Source organism: Aulonocara stuartgranti, assembly GCF_965226115.1.
Source record: "Aulonocara stuartgranti genome assembly, chromosome: 12".
Taxonomy (NCBI): domain Eukaryota; kingdom Metazoa; phylum Chordata; class Actinopteri; order Cichliformes; family Cichlidae; genus Aulonocara; species Aulonocara stuartgranti.
This window is the reverse complement of record NC_138948.1, coordinates 7,827,132-7,843,194: the sequence shown is the minus strand read 5'-3', so window position 1 is coordinate 7,843,194 and position 16,063 is coordinate 7,827,132. Positions and strand designations below refer to the sequence as shown.

The following is a 16,063-nucleotide window of genomic DNA, read 5'->3' as shown; positions in this document are numbered from 1 at the left end:
GAGTGAGTGAGTGAGTAGTACATGTCTTTTCTCCTGCATGCCTTACCTAGGTGGCATCTTCATGTACATTAGGCTTTCTAGATCTCATCTCTGCCGTTACCCAAGGTAGTGTGCAACAAGTGAGAAAGGACAACTTTGGACACATCCCCTCCTAATTCTCATAACATTTTCAGGAGTTCATGAATGAAAAAAGCTTTTAATGTTCAACACTTGATCATCACAACTATACTGCAGTTTCCTTTGAACTGCAGATAGAACTCAACCCAATAAAACATTATTTTGTGACAGGATTGGTACATGTTATGGATGGCTGAAAAATAACACATTGACAGCGGTTCAAAAGGGAACCATAATGAAAGGGGTGAAGAGAGAAAGAAAAGGAAACAGAGAACGAAAGGGGAAAGGAAAGGGGAGCGAAATATATGGTGTGTACACCAGTTCAGTGAAAGCAAACAGCTAAATTAGTCATGGAAAGGATGCAAATTTGCTTCCCCTGAGTGTTGCATGGTAGAATTACCCTGAGAGAAGCAGAGGGTGAATCATGCCAACCCCCGGCACCATGTGATTTATTAGCAAACATCCAATTCAATAAGAAAGTGCTTAACATTCAAAAAGCTGTGGAAGTCTCATAAGGTGGCATTAACTATAGGATATTACCATTTCTACTGGCAGTGGGAAGGCAAGACAAGAGACATTGGAAAAAACAAACACACCCACTTTCCAGAGTGATCTTAGTATGACGCGCCAAGTGGGACTGTGACAGACGAACAACTCACTTGGCCTTTTCCACGCACGAATGTTACTACTCATTAACATAGACAACGAGGTTCATTAATTGACACTCCAGCCCAAAGAGCCTCTCTGCTTTGAAAGGGCATGGAGAGGGGGGGAGAGAGGGAGAGGGGGGATGCTGTAAAATAACTGTGAGGAGAGGAAGAGAGATAGACAGGGTGCTACATAAGCAAAATGAAATTGCTGTTGCACTCCTGCATAGAAATTAAAGTTTAAGTGGTCCTGGATATCCGGCACACTTATGTTTTCTAAGTAAAACTATTAACAAGTCTCAAAGAACTCTCAAAAAAGTATTCCACGAGCACGTACATTTACGTGGTGAGATATAAACAATTTCTTTCAGGAGGTGTTTTGTAAGAAAGTGTATTTTCCTCTCAACTGGTACTTTCATTGTTTACCAAAGGATTTGCAGACATGAATAATTAGAACCCTAGACAAAAAAAACCAACATAATTTGGCAAAAAGTAAGAAACTAATTTTTAAAAGTGTTTTGTAATCTCTCAAGTCTCTCTCAATGCTCCCAAGACACTATCTTTTCAAAAAAAAAAAAAACCCTGTCAGAGCAGGAACCCAAGAACTCTTACAGAATCTCAGAAACTTTTTATATGTATTTCACAAACAGTAAGGGAGATAAATAAGAATAAATAAGAATAAGTCATTTGCTCTTGGACCCAAAATAATTCCTGTTCTGGCCTTAATGATTGAAACAACACTATTAAAGTGCTCAAACATCGGCATCAAGACTGTTGAAACCTTCATACAGTAGAAGCAAAATACTTTAGTCGACTTACTCAATAGCTGAAAAAGACTTTTAAAAAAGCTCAAGCAAAACTGTAATGATCTTCACATAACATTTTAGCAGAAATTTAGGTCAGGCTCTAATAACAGCTCATGGTCATACACTCGACAACAAACTTTGTTAGGTACAACGACCTCCTGAACTTCAAATCAAGTATCAGAATAGGTAAGAGGTTTATTTCAGTTACTTTGAACGTGGTGTGCTTGACGTGCTGCTCTGAGTAGCTACTCAGTAGCTGAGTAGAAGCCGCTGAGGTTGTGGGATTTGTCCACACAACTGTCATACTGGTCGCTGAACCTAAAGAACAAAAACAGACTTCAAGATATAGTTACAATGTATCGTAAAATCGCACATGTGAACCTGAATGATCTTCCTCATCTGTACAAGGCTGACACCTTGAAGAAGGTCCATTGTTTCTGGCTTTCCTAGGCACCCTTATAAAAAAACAAAAAACAAACAAACAAACAAAAAAACCTTTTCCTTCCACCTTGTTGCAGATACTTGTATGCCAATGCACAGGACAGACTCAAAAGCTCATTTGTCCCAACTTCCAAAGTTACTTGAATAACTCATTATGTTCTCAATATTAATGTTGTTTTTTGGTCTATATTTACCACTTGTTTATTGCATTTTGCTTGATGTGTGTGTGATCTGGCTGTATAAAGAATTCCTCCTTGACAGATATCCTTGAACCATCTCTAGGGTTTACAGAGAATGGTCTAAAAAAGCGAAAGCATCCAGTGAGCAGCAGTACTCTGGGCAAAAATGTGTCTGTTGATGCCAGACACTAGGGAGAAATGGTCAAACTGCTTCAAGCTGATAGGTAGGCGACAGCAAATCAACTAGCCACTTAATGTAAAACCAAGGTTTGCAGAAGAGGATCTGTGAATGCACGACACATGGGGCTACAGCAGTAGAATATCACATGAGTTCAGCTAACAGCAGGAAACTAGGCTACAATTCATAATAATCAAAACTGGACAATACACATGGGAAAAAATTGATGAGTCTCAATTTCTGCTGCAAAATTCATATGGTAGGTTCAATATTTGTGTGTGTGTATCTATCCTGCCTTGCTCAAGCTGCTGATGGTGGAGTATTGTTGTGGGAGATGTTTTCTTGGCACACTTTGGGACCCTTAATGCCAACAGAACACTGGTTAAATGCCAGAGTCTTCAGGAATATTGTTATAGACCAGTTCCATCATTTTATGACCACAGTGGACCCAACCAATGTACCACATCACAAAGCTTAAATCATCTCTGAGTCATTTCACTATATTGAATAGTGACAATTTAGTTTACTGTAGTCAAATGGCCTCTACAGTCACTAGATGTCAGTCCAGTAAAGCAGCGGTCCCCAACCACTTTTGCGCCACAGACCATTTTATGTCCGAGAATATTTTCACAGATCAGCCTTTAAGGTGTCGCGGATTAATGCAACAAAGTAAAACTACCAAAAAAAGAAGATTTATTCATAACACACGGGAAAAGACCCAAGGAAACCGAGTTAACGATAAAACACGATAACAAAATAACGATACAAACCCTGAAAACCATAAATTTCACACCGAAGCCTCAACTCTCGTGACCCAGTACCAAATGATTCACGGACCGGTACCGGTCCATGGGCCGGGGGGTGGGGTCTGCTGCAGCAACACACCTTTGGAAACAGGAGACTGGCATCATGGATGCACAGCCAAAAACATATCAATCAACTCTGTGATGTTAACATACCAGTATGGATGAAAATCTCTGAGAACTGTTTACTGTGACTTGTTGAATCTCTGTCACAAAGAACTGAGCAGTTCTGAAGGCAAAAAAGGGTATTTTCCCACATTCCCCCTTTTATCCAGTATCTCTTTGTAATAAATGCAAAGATACTATAAAATATAATCTATATTATCTTTAAATCATTATTATTTGATAGCGGTAACAATTTAGGTGTCTCAATTTAACAGTGACAACAAGAAGATCCAGGTAAAAGACATTAAATAGTGATTAGAACACTTGAGATGTGTGTGTAAGCATCACCTACAATGTTTGTGGAAGTCTGTGTTTTCAGTCAGGTCAGTAGAAACTGATTGTAAAAACCAGCTCTCACATTTCAAAGTCAGATTTGTATATGAAGGGGCAAATGATGGAGTCATTAAAAATGATTACCTAGCTGACAAGATGTTAAGTATGCTAACACGAAAAATGTAATTATCTATGTCTGTCTCTCAAGGATATATGTGCACGACGAGGCCGATTGAAAAAGAAAATTCAGAAACCTCTGGTGAGCCACTCTTTTTGATATGTAATTTAAAATTGATTTTGATGCTGCACATATTCAATCATGTCACGTAAGGTTAACAGTGGTTTGATGGCAATTTACCAGCAACACTAGGAGTCATTTCAGTTATCACAGCAAAACAAACAGTAATATTGCCGCTGTATTGATACAGCGGTGCTCTTTAACCCTCTCCGTGGAAAATTCTGTCTTGAAAAATGGGTTTCCAAGCTGCATGTGTTGACATCAAGTACACATTATTTGACAGACAGGCAGCATATTATGGTTTCTACAACCCCAAAGCTAAAAAAAAAAAAAAAGAAGTTAGGGCATGAAGAACAATGTCAATAAAAACAGAATGAAATGATTTACAAACCTCATAAACTCATATTTTAAACATAAAGGAACACAGAATACATTAAATGTTTAAACTGAGACATTTTACTCTTTCATTAAAAATATTAGCACATATTGAATTTGAAGAGAGCGATACGTCTCAAACAACACATTGGGGCCCTCAGGCTGCACTGCATAAAAATGGGCACGGTTCTGTCATGGAAATCAGTGGATAGGCTCAGGAGCTCTTCCAAAAATCACCACTGCTGAAAGTTATATACAGGTTTTACAGCAACATATGCTTTAATCCAGATAGTAGGGGGAAGGCCTTGCATAACATATACTATATGTCTTGCATGTTTCAGCAAGACAATGCTAAACCACATACTACATCTATTACAACAGCATGGCTTAATAGTGGAAGGGTCCACATGCTAAAATGGTCTGCTTGCAGTCCAAACCTTTTACCAAATTAAAACTGTTTGCACATCACAAAACAAAAAATACAGCAAAGAAGACTCAGGACTGAGCAGTGAAAATTCTCTATCAGTAAAGAATGGGATAATATTCCTTTCGCAAAAGTCCACTGGTCTCTTCATATCCCAGATGTTCAAACAATCTGAAAGAACAGAGGATGCTACATAGGTGTAAATATGGCCATGACCCAACTTTTTGCAGATGTGTTACTTCCATTGATTTCAAAATGTCTTGCTGGACTGTCTCACTGACATAAAATTGTGGATGCTGTTACATTTTTTAAATGTGAATCAGTGAAAAACAGAAGGGGTACTCTATTCAGACCTTCTGAACTTCACTCTGGAAAATTCCCAAACATCCTTGCAAGGGTGTGAGGCTGCTTTTTCACAGCTGTTTCACATTTGAAAAACAAAGAAATGCTGTTTAATATAAATTGTGAAGGATAAGAAGTTTCTCTCCTCTGCTTACTTCACTTCATCCACCCTTGCTTATTGGAATAGCCTCTTGTCCACAGTTTGTTCAAAATGTGGCAGCTCGACTCCTGACAGCCACAGGCAAACAATACAATATTTTGGCCCTTTTACACTGGCTCCCAGTGTGTTTTTGAATAGATTTTAACATTTTTAAGTGACTAAATGAGTTAGCATCTCCCTATCATTCTGATCTTTTAACCAAGTGTGCTCCTTTAAATTAGGACCTTACATCTTCAAAACTATTTTTTTGAACATAGAACATGGGTTTATGAGATATGCAAATCATTGCATTGTTCAGTTTTTATTTACATTTTACACAAGTCCCAAAGTTTTTAAACTGGTAATGTATCTAGCTGGGAGGTTAATTCATTTTGTATTTTGATCATTTATTTATTTATGTCATGTCTAAAGCAAGAAACTTGCAAGGAAACATCTGCTCGTGATGATAAAAAGCAGCATAACAAATGAAAATTAATATTAGCACTGTATTCTTCTACTCTATATGCATATTTATTGTACACTGTTGTACATAGTGTACACTGAATGACTCCGACAAATTTCAAACTAATTACTTCCCTAATTCCCCTAAACTTGGCACCATCCCTGGACTCAGCATATTTTTTTATGCTAAGAATAAACTCATTAATTATTGGAGAGGGAATACGTTTTGCTACTTTGTAGTCATCACAAATTAATATAGAAGAGAAAAAAAAGCTGTAAACAGGAGAGTTTACTGTAAAACTAATATATCTACTTGAACTCTTCTTGCTTCGGGCGATTGTTTTCAGCTTGAACAACTGTTTTGGTTTGCTCACTAAGATATCTGTTTTCAAAAAGTGAAACAAATGCAAAAAATGTTTTAGGGCTAAATATGATGTCAATGTAGATCTGAACTTTTTCACGGTAATAGAAAGGTCACTTCTTTTTAAGTACCATGCTTATCATGCATTAACTGTCATGATTATTCTACTTGTTAAATTCATGCCTGAAGATCTATTTGTACATTACACTGATAAAACAGAGCCGTAGCCGTAGATACAAAAGAAGAAAAGGTATCTGTTCAACATCTGTTTCCAAAGATGTGAAGAGACATTACATGATTTTCATTGTGTCTTCATTTTCCATTAAAGCAGTGTTTCTCAAATGGGAGTAACATACAGTCTATTTGGGCTGCTGGTACCACTCAGCACCCCCTATTTTATGATAAATACTGAAAAAAAATCAAACATACATAGTCCTAAAATATTCAAACTTTAATTTGTTCAACCAGTCCCTGGTTTCAATTCAACTCTTAGGTTTCATAATCTGTCATTTACTAAAAAACCTCGAAGAAGAAAAACATGAGCAAGTCACTTTTTAGTATTTAATCACCACAGTAATTGAATTTTCATTCAAACGAAGCAGCAATACAGGTGAAAATACAAAGAAGTAATCCACATCTGTGTCCTTTTCTCTACCCTGTGCCTGGAAAAGAGTTTGATCGCTCAGTTACCTCCCTGCCGTAGACTGTGACAAAATTAGTTTGAAACATGGGCTTTTGCTTCACTGCAGATCTGATACAAAATCTTTGGGCACCTGACTGAAGGTCAGACAGACCGAAACGTAATTTAATTAATACTCTAGCAGTAAGCGAGACAGTGTGTGGGAGTTCCATTTGATTGCTTTTATGAAGTGCAACTTATCGGAAAGACTTATTTAAATGCAACTACAATGTCATCTTAGCGTCACTGCATGATGCCAAAAGACTGGTTTGAACTGAATTTAGTGATGTATTTTAAACATTTTCAATGCAGCATTTAATTGGGGGGTTTTTTGTGCTTGTTTGTTTGTTTTTTTAAATAAATAATATAAAGGCTTTTTTTTCTCAAAAAAGCTTTAGTAGTTGGAGGAAGTTCTTTGTATTCACAGAACAATTATTAAATGTCTGTGAGCAGTGCCTCCCTAGTCTTTTATTTGCATAATGAAATTATTACCTTAATTAAGACGTGTTTCTATTTAGCTTGATATCATTTACACATTAACACATCTGCCTGTTTTTGATACACACTTTTTCATTTTGTGGCTTCCTTTTGCAAAACAAAAGTCTCTTCTTGGAGACAACAGCTGCAGCCATATTTAAACATTGTTGTTTGTCCATGAACGGCACACATTTTTTGATCTAATGGCCTATTAGCTGCGGAATGCAAAAGTGTTGAATCTGTTAAAATGCAAAACACTTATTTTCCATCCTTAATTCTTCTTGGAAGGTAATGTTTATATCACTGTTGAGCCATACCTCTTAGCAAAACGATTCTCTGTAATGTTAATGAGTTGGTTTTCTAATAATTCTGCTTTGAATCGACACCTCATTAGCATCCTTAGAGCTTTCTGTTTTTTAAGCTGCCAAAAATGACCTTATTACCAGTTGAAAACGCCTACAAGTAAAGGCAGTGAGCAGCTAGCAAGCTATCTGCATCAAGAGACACAGGACAAAATCACTTCTACACAAGACTGAATATATTTGGACTAGCACTTGACAGGTGGTGAGAAAGAAGACTCCAATTTCCCCAAAAGGAGAAAGTTTCCCTCTCTCATGCATTATGACTTGCAAAATTGGCAGCGGTTTCATTCCAGGGTGAGAGTTTCTTGAATTCATAGATACACATCGGTAAGGAGGCAATTTGGTCATTATTTCTATGGAGGGATAGAAACCATCCTGTGGTTCACTGCAAGCTGAAAGGAAAACACATTATCACACAGACAAACACATTAAACCAAGAAGGACAAAGCTATCAAGCAGAAGACGAGCGTCCACACCAGCAGACCACAGTATTTGCTGAGCTTTTCGATGAAAAAAAGCATTCGGAATAAATTTTCAAGCCATGATTGCAAAAATGTCAGTATCTCAAACCTATCGTGTGAAAAAATAAAAAACGTGGAAATGGAGGCTAATATACATTAGAAAGGATATGAAGATGCTTCGAAAGCCAACTTTAGAGAACGTGTACAATGCAAAAACATTTCTAAATGATTTTAGATGATATATATGCCAAAAAAGAATAACACTAAACATATCTTGAAATTGAAAGTACTCAGATATTAATATAACTTTGCTTTCACACTGTGATGACGACAACACACCATGAACATGAGTGGAAAAATGCTGAAAGCCGAATATGATTACTTTCCATTCATATCCATGTTTTATCTCCTTTTTAAAATCTTTATCTCTGAGTTAATGGTTATAGTTGATTGCATCCAAGATAAAAAATTAAAAAAAAGATAGCAAGAGGAACTCTTCACATTTTCACACATTGAAACCCCCCTTATCTATCATATCGTATCTGTCAAAACCAAACTCGAGTTTTCTTTCAACAAAGTATGGGGGGGGCAGTCTTGCACATTCAGCTGCACTGTCTTTGTGCAGTGATAATCAGAAATTAGATAATGAGAAATTAGCCCATATCTCATTAAGATGAAGGGAGAATAATGTCTCTTGGGGTCAGAGGGTAATCCCTGCCTATTGCGTCCTGGCCACATTGCCAGGCAATTAAGCACAAGAAAATGAGAACCCAAGGAGCACTATGCACTTATTAAAATCCTAGTAACAGGGGGCAATGTGGGAAGTATGGAAAGAGCATAGCAAAAAGCTTTTTATTTAGCTTAAAAAAAAACCAAAAAAACTTGTGTGATATTTTACGTATTTTTATCAAGGTTTTTCCCTCTGGTGGAATATTTGTAAGATTCTCATCTTCCCAAATCTTTAAGTGAAAAACCACATGACGAATCGTGATGCAGCATTTAAGAAATAATCAAACTGTATGATTCAGTCTTCAGTCTCCTTTGCATCAAGGAAGAGAAAAACTAACTGACACCTACTACTTCCTTGCACAGACATAAAAGAAACAAGAGACGCCAGAGACGAAAAACCAACCTGATGCTTGCCAGCACCATTCTGCATCCAATTATGATGTATTAGGAGAGGTACTAAGCTATCAGAGAAGCCAGCAAATCTGCCCTGTCTCAATGAGTTGCAACATTTCCAGGCATACATTTTCCATTGATTAGAGTGGCTCAATTCACAGTCTGCAGTTTATCACTGCTTTGGGACCGGTAATCAATTCTCTAATGCCGTTTGAGCCTATTCACTGGAGCTATGATCCAGTCGTCACCAAGCAGATACACACATACACACAGCCATGCCCACTGATATTGTGGATGTAGCCCTGTGTACATCCAGGCCCACACCACATATAACCCAGATGGCCATCATAAAAGCAGAGGACAGCTCTAAAATATTAACTTACCAAGTGTAGCAGTGATGGGGCACTGTCATCTAATGGTATTATCAAAATGAGTGCAGCTCTCCTGAGGCAGACTCTGGTTCCTGATTACCAAGCAGTGGTGGACCCTGTTTGTGACCAAATCTGATCAGCATAGCACCAGACATAGGGAAGGCCAGTCAGGAACTCAGCCCGAAGGCCCCTTATCTCTACCGACAGGCCGGTGGTCCTTTATAGGCAATGATGTCCTCCCAGGAATTAATCTGATTGGGGTCTGGTGGAAGATTAAGTTCCAGTAAAACTGCTAAAGGAAAGGTATGGTCCTAACCTCCCTTCTAAGCCATTCCTTTCTTGGATCAGAATGAATTACATTTTGAGACTTAGTACAGAGCAGAGGGAGGACAGGACTGCATCTCTGAATGTTTGCTTCAGGCAGGGCTTCAACTGAAATTAACTGACCACCGCTACCTTAGACTATTATCACTGAGATCATTTTTACACTGAAACAATTTGGTGAAATAGAAGCCATGAAGCTTCAAACCTAAATTAAAACAAAGCCTTACCTAATTCTGCATTTGATCCATCATCATCTGCCTTGCAAACAAAATATAATATTAACATTCCTCTCCTGGTACTGATTAAATCCCTAAAACCCTATCACAGGTTTTCACATTTGTGAAAATAAATACTTTTAAATGGCTTAGATGTAACACTGCCCCTCTGCCTTTATCAGTTTAAGTAGATGTGTGAATATGCAACATTATCAATTCTTTTATCTCCTATGGTATCATACAGCTTCAAATTTTGACTGTCTATAAAACAGCATAATATAGTTTTGAAACCCATATCATTTGTATCTGTGAATTATATCTGACAATCAAGAAATCATTGAAATAGGACCAAGTGAAGTAGACTAAAAGATACTCAAAAGCCAGACATTATGGCGGGGTCAAAGGAAATTCAGGAAGAAATGAGAGATACAATAATTTACAGCAATTCTGCAAAGATGAGTGGGCCAAAATTCCTCCACAGCGCTGTAAAAGACTCATTGTCAGTTCTTGCAAACAAAGGGCCATGTAGGTTTGGATTTATTTCCCCCCTTACTAAATAAACGTCTTCATTTAGAAACTGCATTTTGTGTTTACTCGTGTTATCTTTGTATAATATTTACATTTGTTTGATTATCTGAAACATTTAAGTCTGACAAACATACAAAAAAAAATACTGAAAACACTTCAGGTGCCATATAATGACACATGTAGGATCTTGGTCAGACTTTCAAGATAGACAGCTGCAATCCATATGTTTTTGACTAGTAAGCTTAGTATATAGGTTTGGATGCGCCAACTGTAACTTCACCACAGCCTCATAAGCATTTAAACTGGCGCACAGGGCACACTGGACTCTTCCCCTGAATGATAGGTGTTGCTACTCGGAAACAAAAAATAGCAGCAGAAGAAGTCAACACAAAGCAAAGCAAGTCATAGACTCATATTGCTTCATGAAGGTAACAAAAATCAAGAAGTGCATGACAAACCAAAACAACACCAAAATGCAGTGTGCACCAGCTGCAAGTGTATACTAGGTGTAAAGTCCCTTCTTTTCATGCTGTGCTGAAAACTGTTGTGTAAAAGTTTCAATTACCGTATTTTCCGCACTATAAGGCGCACTTAAAATCCTTTAATTTTCTCAACAACAAAAGATCGACAGTGCACCTTATAATCCGGTGAGCCTTATGTATGAATTCTATGCTTACAGACCTCGAACCGATTTTATGTGGTACACATTCTGTCAAAAAATGTTTTAGTATGACTTTGGGAAGTTACGAAGCTGCACCGCTTGATGGATTGTCGGAGCATTACGGCTCCATAGTCAAGAGCCTCGCAGAGTAATCTGGGTCCAAAACTCAGTCTGCTTCAGGTCCCAAAGTTAAACGAGCAGTGGCATCACTGAGAGTTAAATACTGTCTAAATTATTTCATCTTTAATAAAATGATCAGTGTTGCTGCTTTACCAGGTGTAACAATGAAGTTTAACATCCAGGCATCCATGAAAACAGAATTTATTAAATTTAACGGAGTTAGAAGTTAGCAGAAAGTTAACTCGCTAGTTTCCATACAGCAAAATCTCCAGTGTTAAATGAACACTGGAGAGTGTCTATATGGGTCCACACCTCTGAGTGTTAAATACAACACTGTTGAGTGTTAAATTAACACTTTTGACAGTGTTATATGTTTAAAAGTAACCTAGTCAGTTTTGAAGATTAGCAAAGACTAACACTGAGCAGTGCTGATTTTCTAACACTGGAATATTTCTAACATTTTGAGTTATTTTCCAGTGTTAGAAAATCAGCACTGCTCAGTGTTAGTCTTTGCTAATCTTCAAAACTGACTAGGTTACTTTTAAACATATAACACTGTCAAAAGTGTTAATTTAACACTCAACAGTGTTGTATTTAACACTCAGAGGTGTGGACCCATATAGACACTCTCCAGTGTTCATTTAACACTGGAGATTTTGCTGTGCACCTAAACATGATCTGACTGAGAGATTTCTGAAAAAATTAAAACGTACAGCTCTGCTATCACTTCCAACATACATGAAGACAGAAAACTAAACAGCAGTGATGTTTGTAGGGTTACTGAAATTGGACTAGCTGGTATATAATGATGTGCTACATGATCGCTCGCACACAGCTATGTTAGCATAACATAAACAGTGAAGCTGGAGGAATAATGCTAACTTTTTTCCACTCAATAAAAGTTAACGTGAGGGTTCCCGATGGTCAGGAACAAATGCAATCGCATGGCAGGATGCTGTAAACGGACCAAACTTCAGTCAAGAGAACAAGTGAGATAATCCATCCACAATACGAGGTTAGTCATTAATATACTGCAACAACATGGGAATATAGCAGCTGCGAGAGAATTCAACATTAATGAATCAATGGTACGGAAGTGGAGGGAGCAAGAAGAATGAGTTGAGTAAAATTTGACTTATCTGACTGTTTTGTTTCGCTTAATGTGCCTTATAATGCGGTGCGCCTTATGTATGAAAACAGTGCGTCTTCTAATCCAGTGCGCCTTATGGTCCGAAAAATACAGTGATTCATTCCATAAATGTGGTAATAATAACTCATAAAGGAATTGCCTATTTGTGTTTTAATCACAGATGGTTACATTTTGTTATTGTCTTTATGTTGTTTCTGCTACTTTCTTATTTTTATTAGGGTAAACTATAGTGTCTAAAGTAAAGTCACAGGCAAAAATTATATATTTAATAATACTTTCATTCAGTGGATTAACTTGACATAAATCAGCCCTTAATTGTTTATTGTTTAGTCACAGAATTCTTTAAATGATATTTAATCCTTGGTTCTAATGCCCAAAACTTCCATATAGAGGCTCATTTGCAAACATTCCAAAAAAACACTTTGGAATACATTAATAACATTTAATTTGTTTTTTCCCATGGTTTGGGAATGATAAACGTAAATACCAACTTCTGAAGCCTAGAAGTAAAATAACCTCTGTATTCACTCAAAAACACACACAGTGCTCCAAAATGGCTGCCACTATTTGCCATTAAAAATCCAGAGAAGCACAAAACTTACTTTGGTGTCTGTGTGTCATCCAAGCGGTTCCCCAGCTGGAACTCATGGGATTTGCTGCGGTGCAGAGCGGTGAAGCCTGGCAAAAGATGGATAAGTTTGCGGCTTGGCGGAGGTGGTGTTCCTGGGGCCTTCACCTTATTCCTTCGCCGCATGGGAGGAGTGCCAGGTGGGGTCATGGTGTTGACCACCAAATGAGTCCGAGGAGGGGTGTGACCAAAATGCCTCTGGCGGGGTGATGGGGGCAGGGAGCGATGACCAGAGTCCAAGGGAGGGAAGAGCCCTGAAGAGGGGCTGTCGACAGTGAGTCGATCGGCATACAAAGGGGGGGCCAGGGCCTGTGGGCTGTGGCACATGTGCTGGTTGTACTTGGACTGGACTTTGGGGCTTTGAGAGAGCTGGAACCGAATCCACTGACTGGCCTCTGGCTGGCACACCGGAGTGTTTTCTTTGCCAGATTCTGATGTGGGCCACTGAATGGACCAGTCCTGTTTGGTCTGGCTCCCTGTTGAAAGTCCACAAAGACAGAGACAAACATCTGGTTGTAACATGTTGCTAAAATACATTTTTCACAATTTTACAAAAATAACAAAATAACATATTTTAGCTGCACGTAGTGGTTTCAACTCATGCAAATAGTTTTGGTTTCGTTTGTCCAGGTGTGGAGATATCCGTCTACAATTCAATATCCACCTACAGTACTGTACGAAAGTCTTGAGCCGTCCCTCAATTCTTTATTTTTTGCTGGGAAAAAGTGGAATAGGTGCAGTGATTCATTGACTCATCCAACAACGAACATCAAAAGATATAAGGCAAAAACAGAGTTTGTACAAATAAAACAAGCTTCATGTTCATTCTTCAACCCAGCCTGAACTCTCTTAAGCAGTTAGTCTTCAGGAATAGTTCTCCAGGCTTCTTGAAGGACATTCAAAGCTCTTCTGTGGATGGTGACTGCTTTTTGCTCCACTCTCACACTTCTTCAGTAATGTTGAGCTCTGGGCTCTGGAGAGGCCAATCCATGTCTGATAATGTTCCATTGTGTGTATTTCTATCCAGGTATGCTTTTACTGCTTCGGCAGTATGTTTGGGATCACTGTTATGATGAAAAATAAAGCTGATATATAACAGCTCTAAGGCCATGTTCAGAAGGTACTGCATGTTGGCTCAAAATCTGAATGTACTTTCCGCATTCATAATTCCAAAAAACATTAAATACACCACTGGCTGAAACGCAGCCCCAAACCATGACAGAGTCTCCAACATGTTTATAGACGGCTGTAGACACTCACTCTTGTACCTCTTTCTTGACTCGCTCTGTACCTCTAACAATTTGAGTTAACGTGTTCAAATTCTGTTGCCACTGAACTGATGACTCTGTCAGGTCTTGTGCTTTCCTGGATTTTTTCCTATTTCCTTACATGACTGTATGTACTTTTGTGTACTTAAGTACAAGAACTTCGCTGAAAATGAGTGAAAAAAACAGCCAATTTAAAGATCTTCAAAAAAAAAAAAACCCTGAATAACTATAGCTTAAGACCATTCTTAAAAATCACTAAAAACTCCATGGAAAAAACAAAGGTTTGAGGGGTGACTCATGACTTTTGCATAGTACTGTGTGCAATATATTTTACATGGAATAATAAATGGAATTCTGTTCATGTTTCTCACAGCTTTGTAAAAGACTACCCATGAAAAACTAAAATGCAACATTGCTCTGCAAAACAAAAAATACTTACATTTTTTTTTAAATGAACCCAAAACTAAAACTGTCTGTATATCAAGACACAACTTAGATTAAAGGAAGAAGTTATTTTTTTGTAATTTGAGCATTTTGCAATAAAATGGTGCAGTTAAACTAAGCACGTTCTTCGTGTGTGTGTAATACTAAAATATCCATAAGCATTTTTTGTCTTAATTGAAGCATTTGATGAAGTCCTAGGGCAAAGAATATATTTACAACAAGTTAACTGCATTCATCTGAGCAATGAAAAATACATTTTTTCCATTATCTGATGTGAGCACACGAGCAGCAGTGGTGTTCAAATATGCTGGCGTGGAGCAGATTAAGCATCGCTTGATGGAGGAAGAGAATGAGAAATGGAAAAGTGCTCAAGAACAGAACAGGGCAAAGCTGCATGAGTTAAAACACAAGCTGACTTTTACTAAAACTAAACTTTCAGCTGAATGACAGAGAAAGATCAACAGAGAAAAAAATACTTGAAAGTGAGCAGCCAAAATGAGTGTTTTTGAGTTCAGATGACAATACTTTACCTCCATTATTGTGCAATTTATCCTCCTCAAGTTGTTCTTCAGAAAGAAACAAAAAAGGAATGTGTTTATTGATCTGGAAGAGAAACGACTGAAATAGTGTGCAGTATTCTATCCGTCTATCTACACAACCAAATGCACAACCAAAAGGCTATTTAGAAAAACAAAACATAAAGTACAATTGATCTTGGGTACATCGAAGCAGATGCAGCATCTCATGCATGACTGAGTGTGCACAAACTTGACCTCACAGTTTTAAAAAAATGTTTTTGACCGTCAAGCCACCATTAATGCAAATTTTCTGTCAACAACCCCATACTCTCTTCTTTTTGTGTGCCTTTTTTTTTTTTCTTCCATCTGACATTGTCTCTAAGGAACTATAAGCAATGCAAATGCACACACTTTCACAATGGCAACATCAAATGAACCACGAAAATATCAGCAATAAAAAGTCCCAGAAGAGTTGCAAAAGTTAGAGGAGGGTGGGGGCGATGGGGGTAGTGAGCAGCTTTTCTATAATGTTATGAAGAAGATGCTGGAAGAAATGATGAGTTATGGGAAGAGACAACTGAAGACACAAGAGTCCTGATATATGGCAAGTTTCAAGGGTGTCATTTTTTTTCTTTAAATATTTTCATTTGTTCTGCATCTGAGAATTTTTAATAGTTGCTAACACATCACCACCCTACAGAGAGCTGGTTCCACAGGAGAGGGATCTGGAAGATAAAGGCTCTTCCTCCTATTCAACTCTTAAATACCAGTACCCAAGAAACGGC

General features: G+C 37.9%; 1 protein-coding gene across 2 annotated transcripts in view; it reads right to left on the bottom strand.

The window, feature by feature from the left end:
• Positions 1 to 16,063, bottom strand: part of ksr2 (kinase suppressor of ras 2) — a 116,814-nt gene that overhangs the window by 71,762 nt on the left and 28,989 nt on the right. Inside the window, exons 4-5 of one of the 2 annotated variants that reach the window (XM_082554388.1) lie at positions 15,291 to 15,326; positions 13,023 to 13,524 (exon numbers count right to left, since the gene is read on the bottom strand). In XM_082554388.1, coding sequence (XP_082410514.1) covers positions 13,023 to 13,524; positions 15,291 to 15,326 — 538 coding nt within the window. The remainder of the gene's footprint in view (positions 1 to 13,022; positions 13,525 to 15,290; positions 15,327 to 16,063) is intronic. The other variant, XM_082554389.1, reaches the window with a different exon arrangement.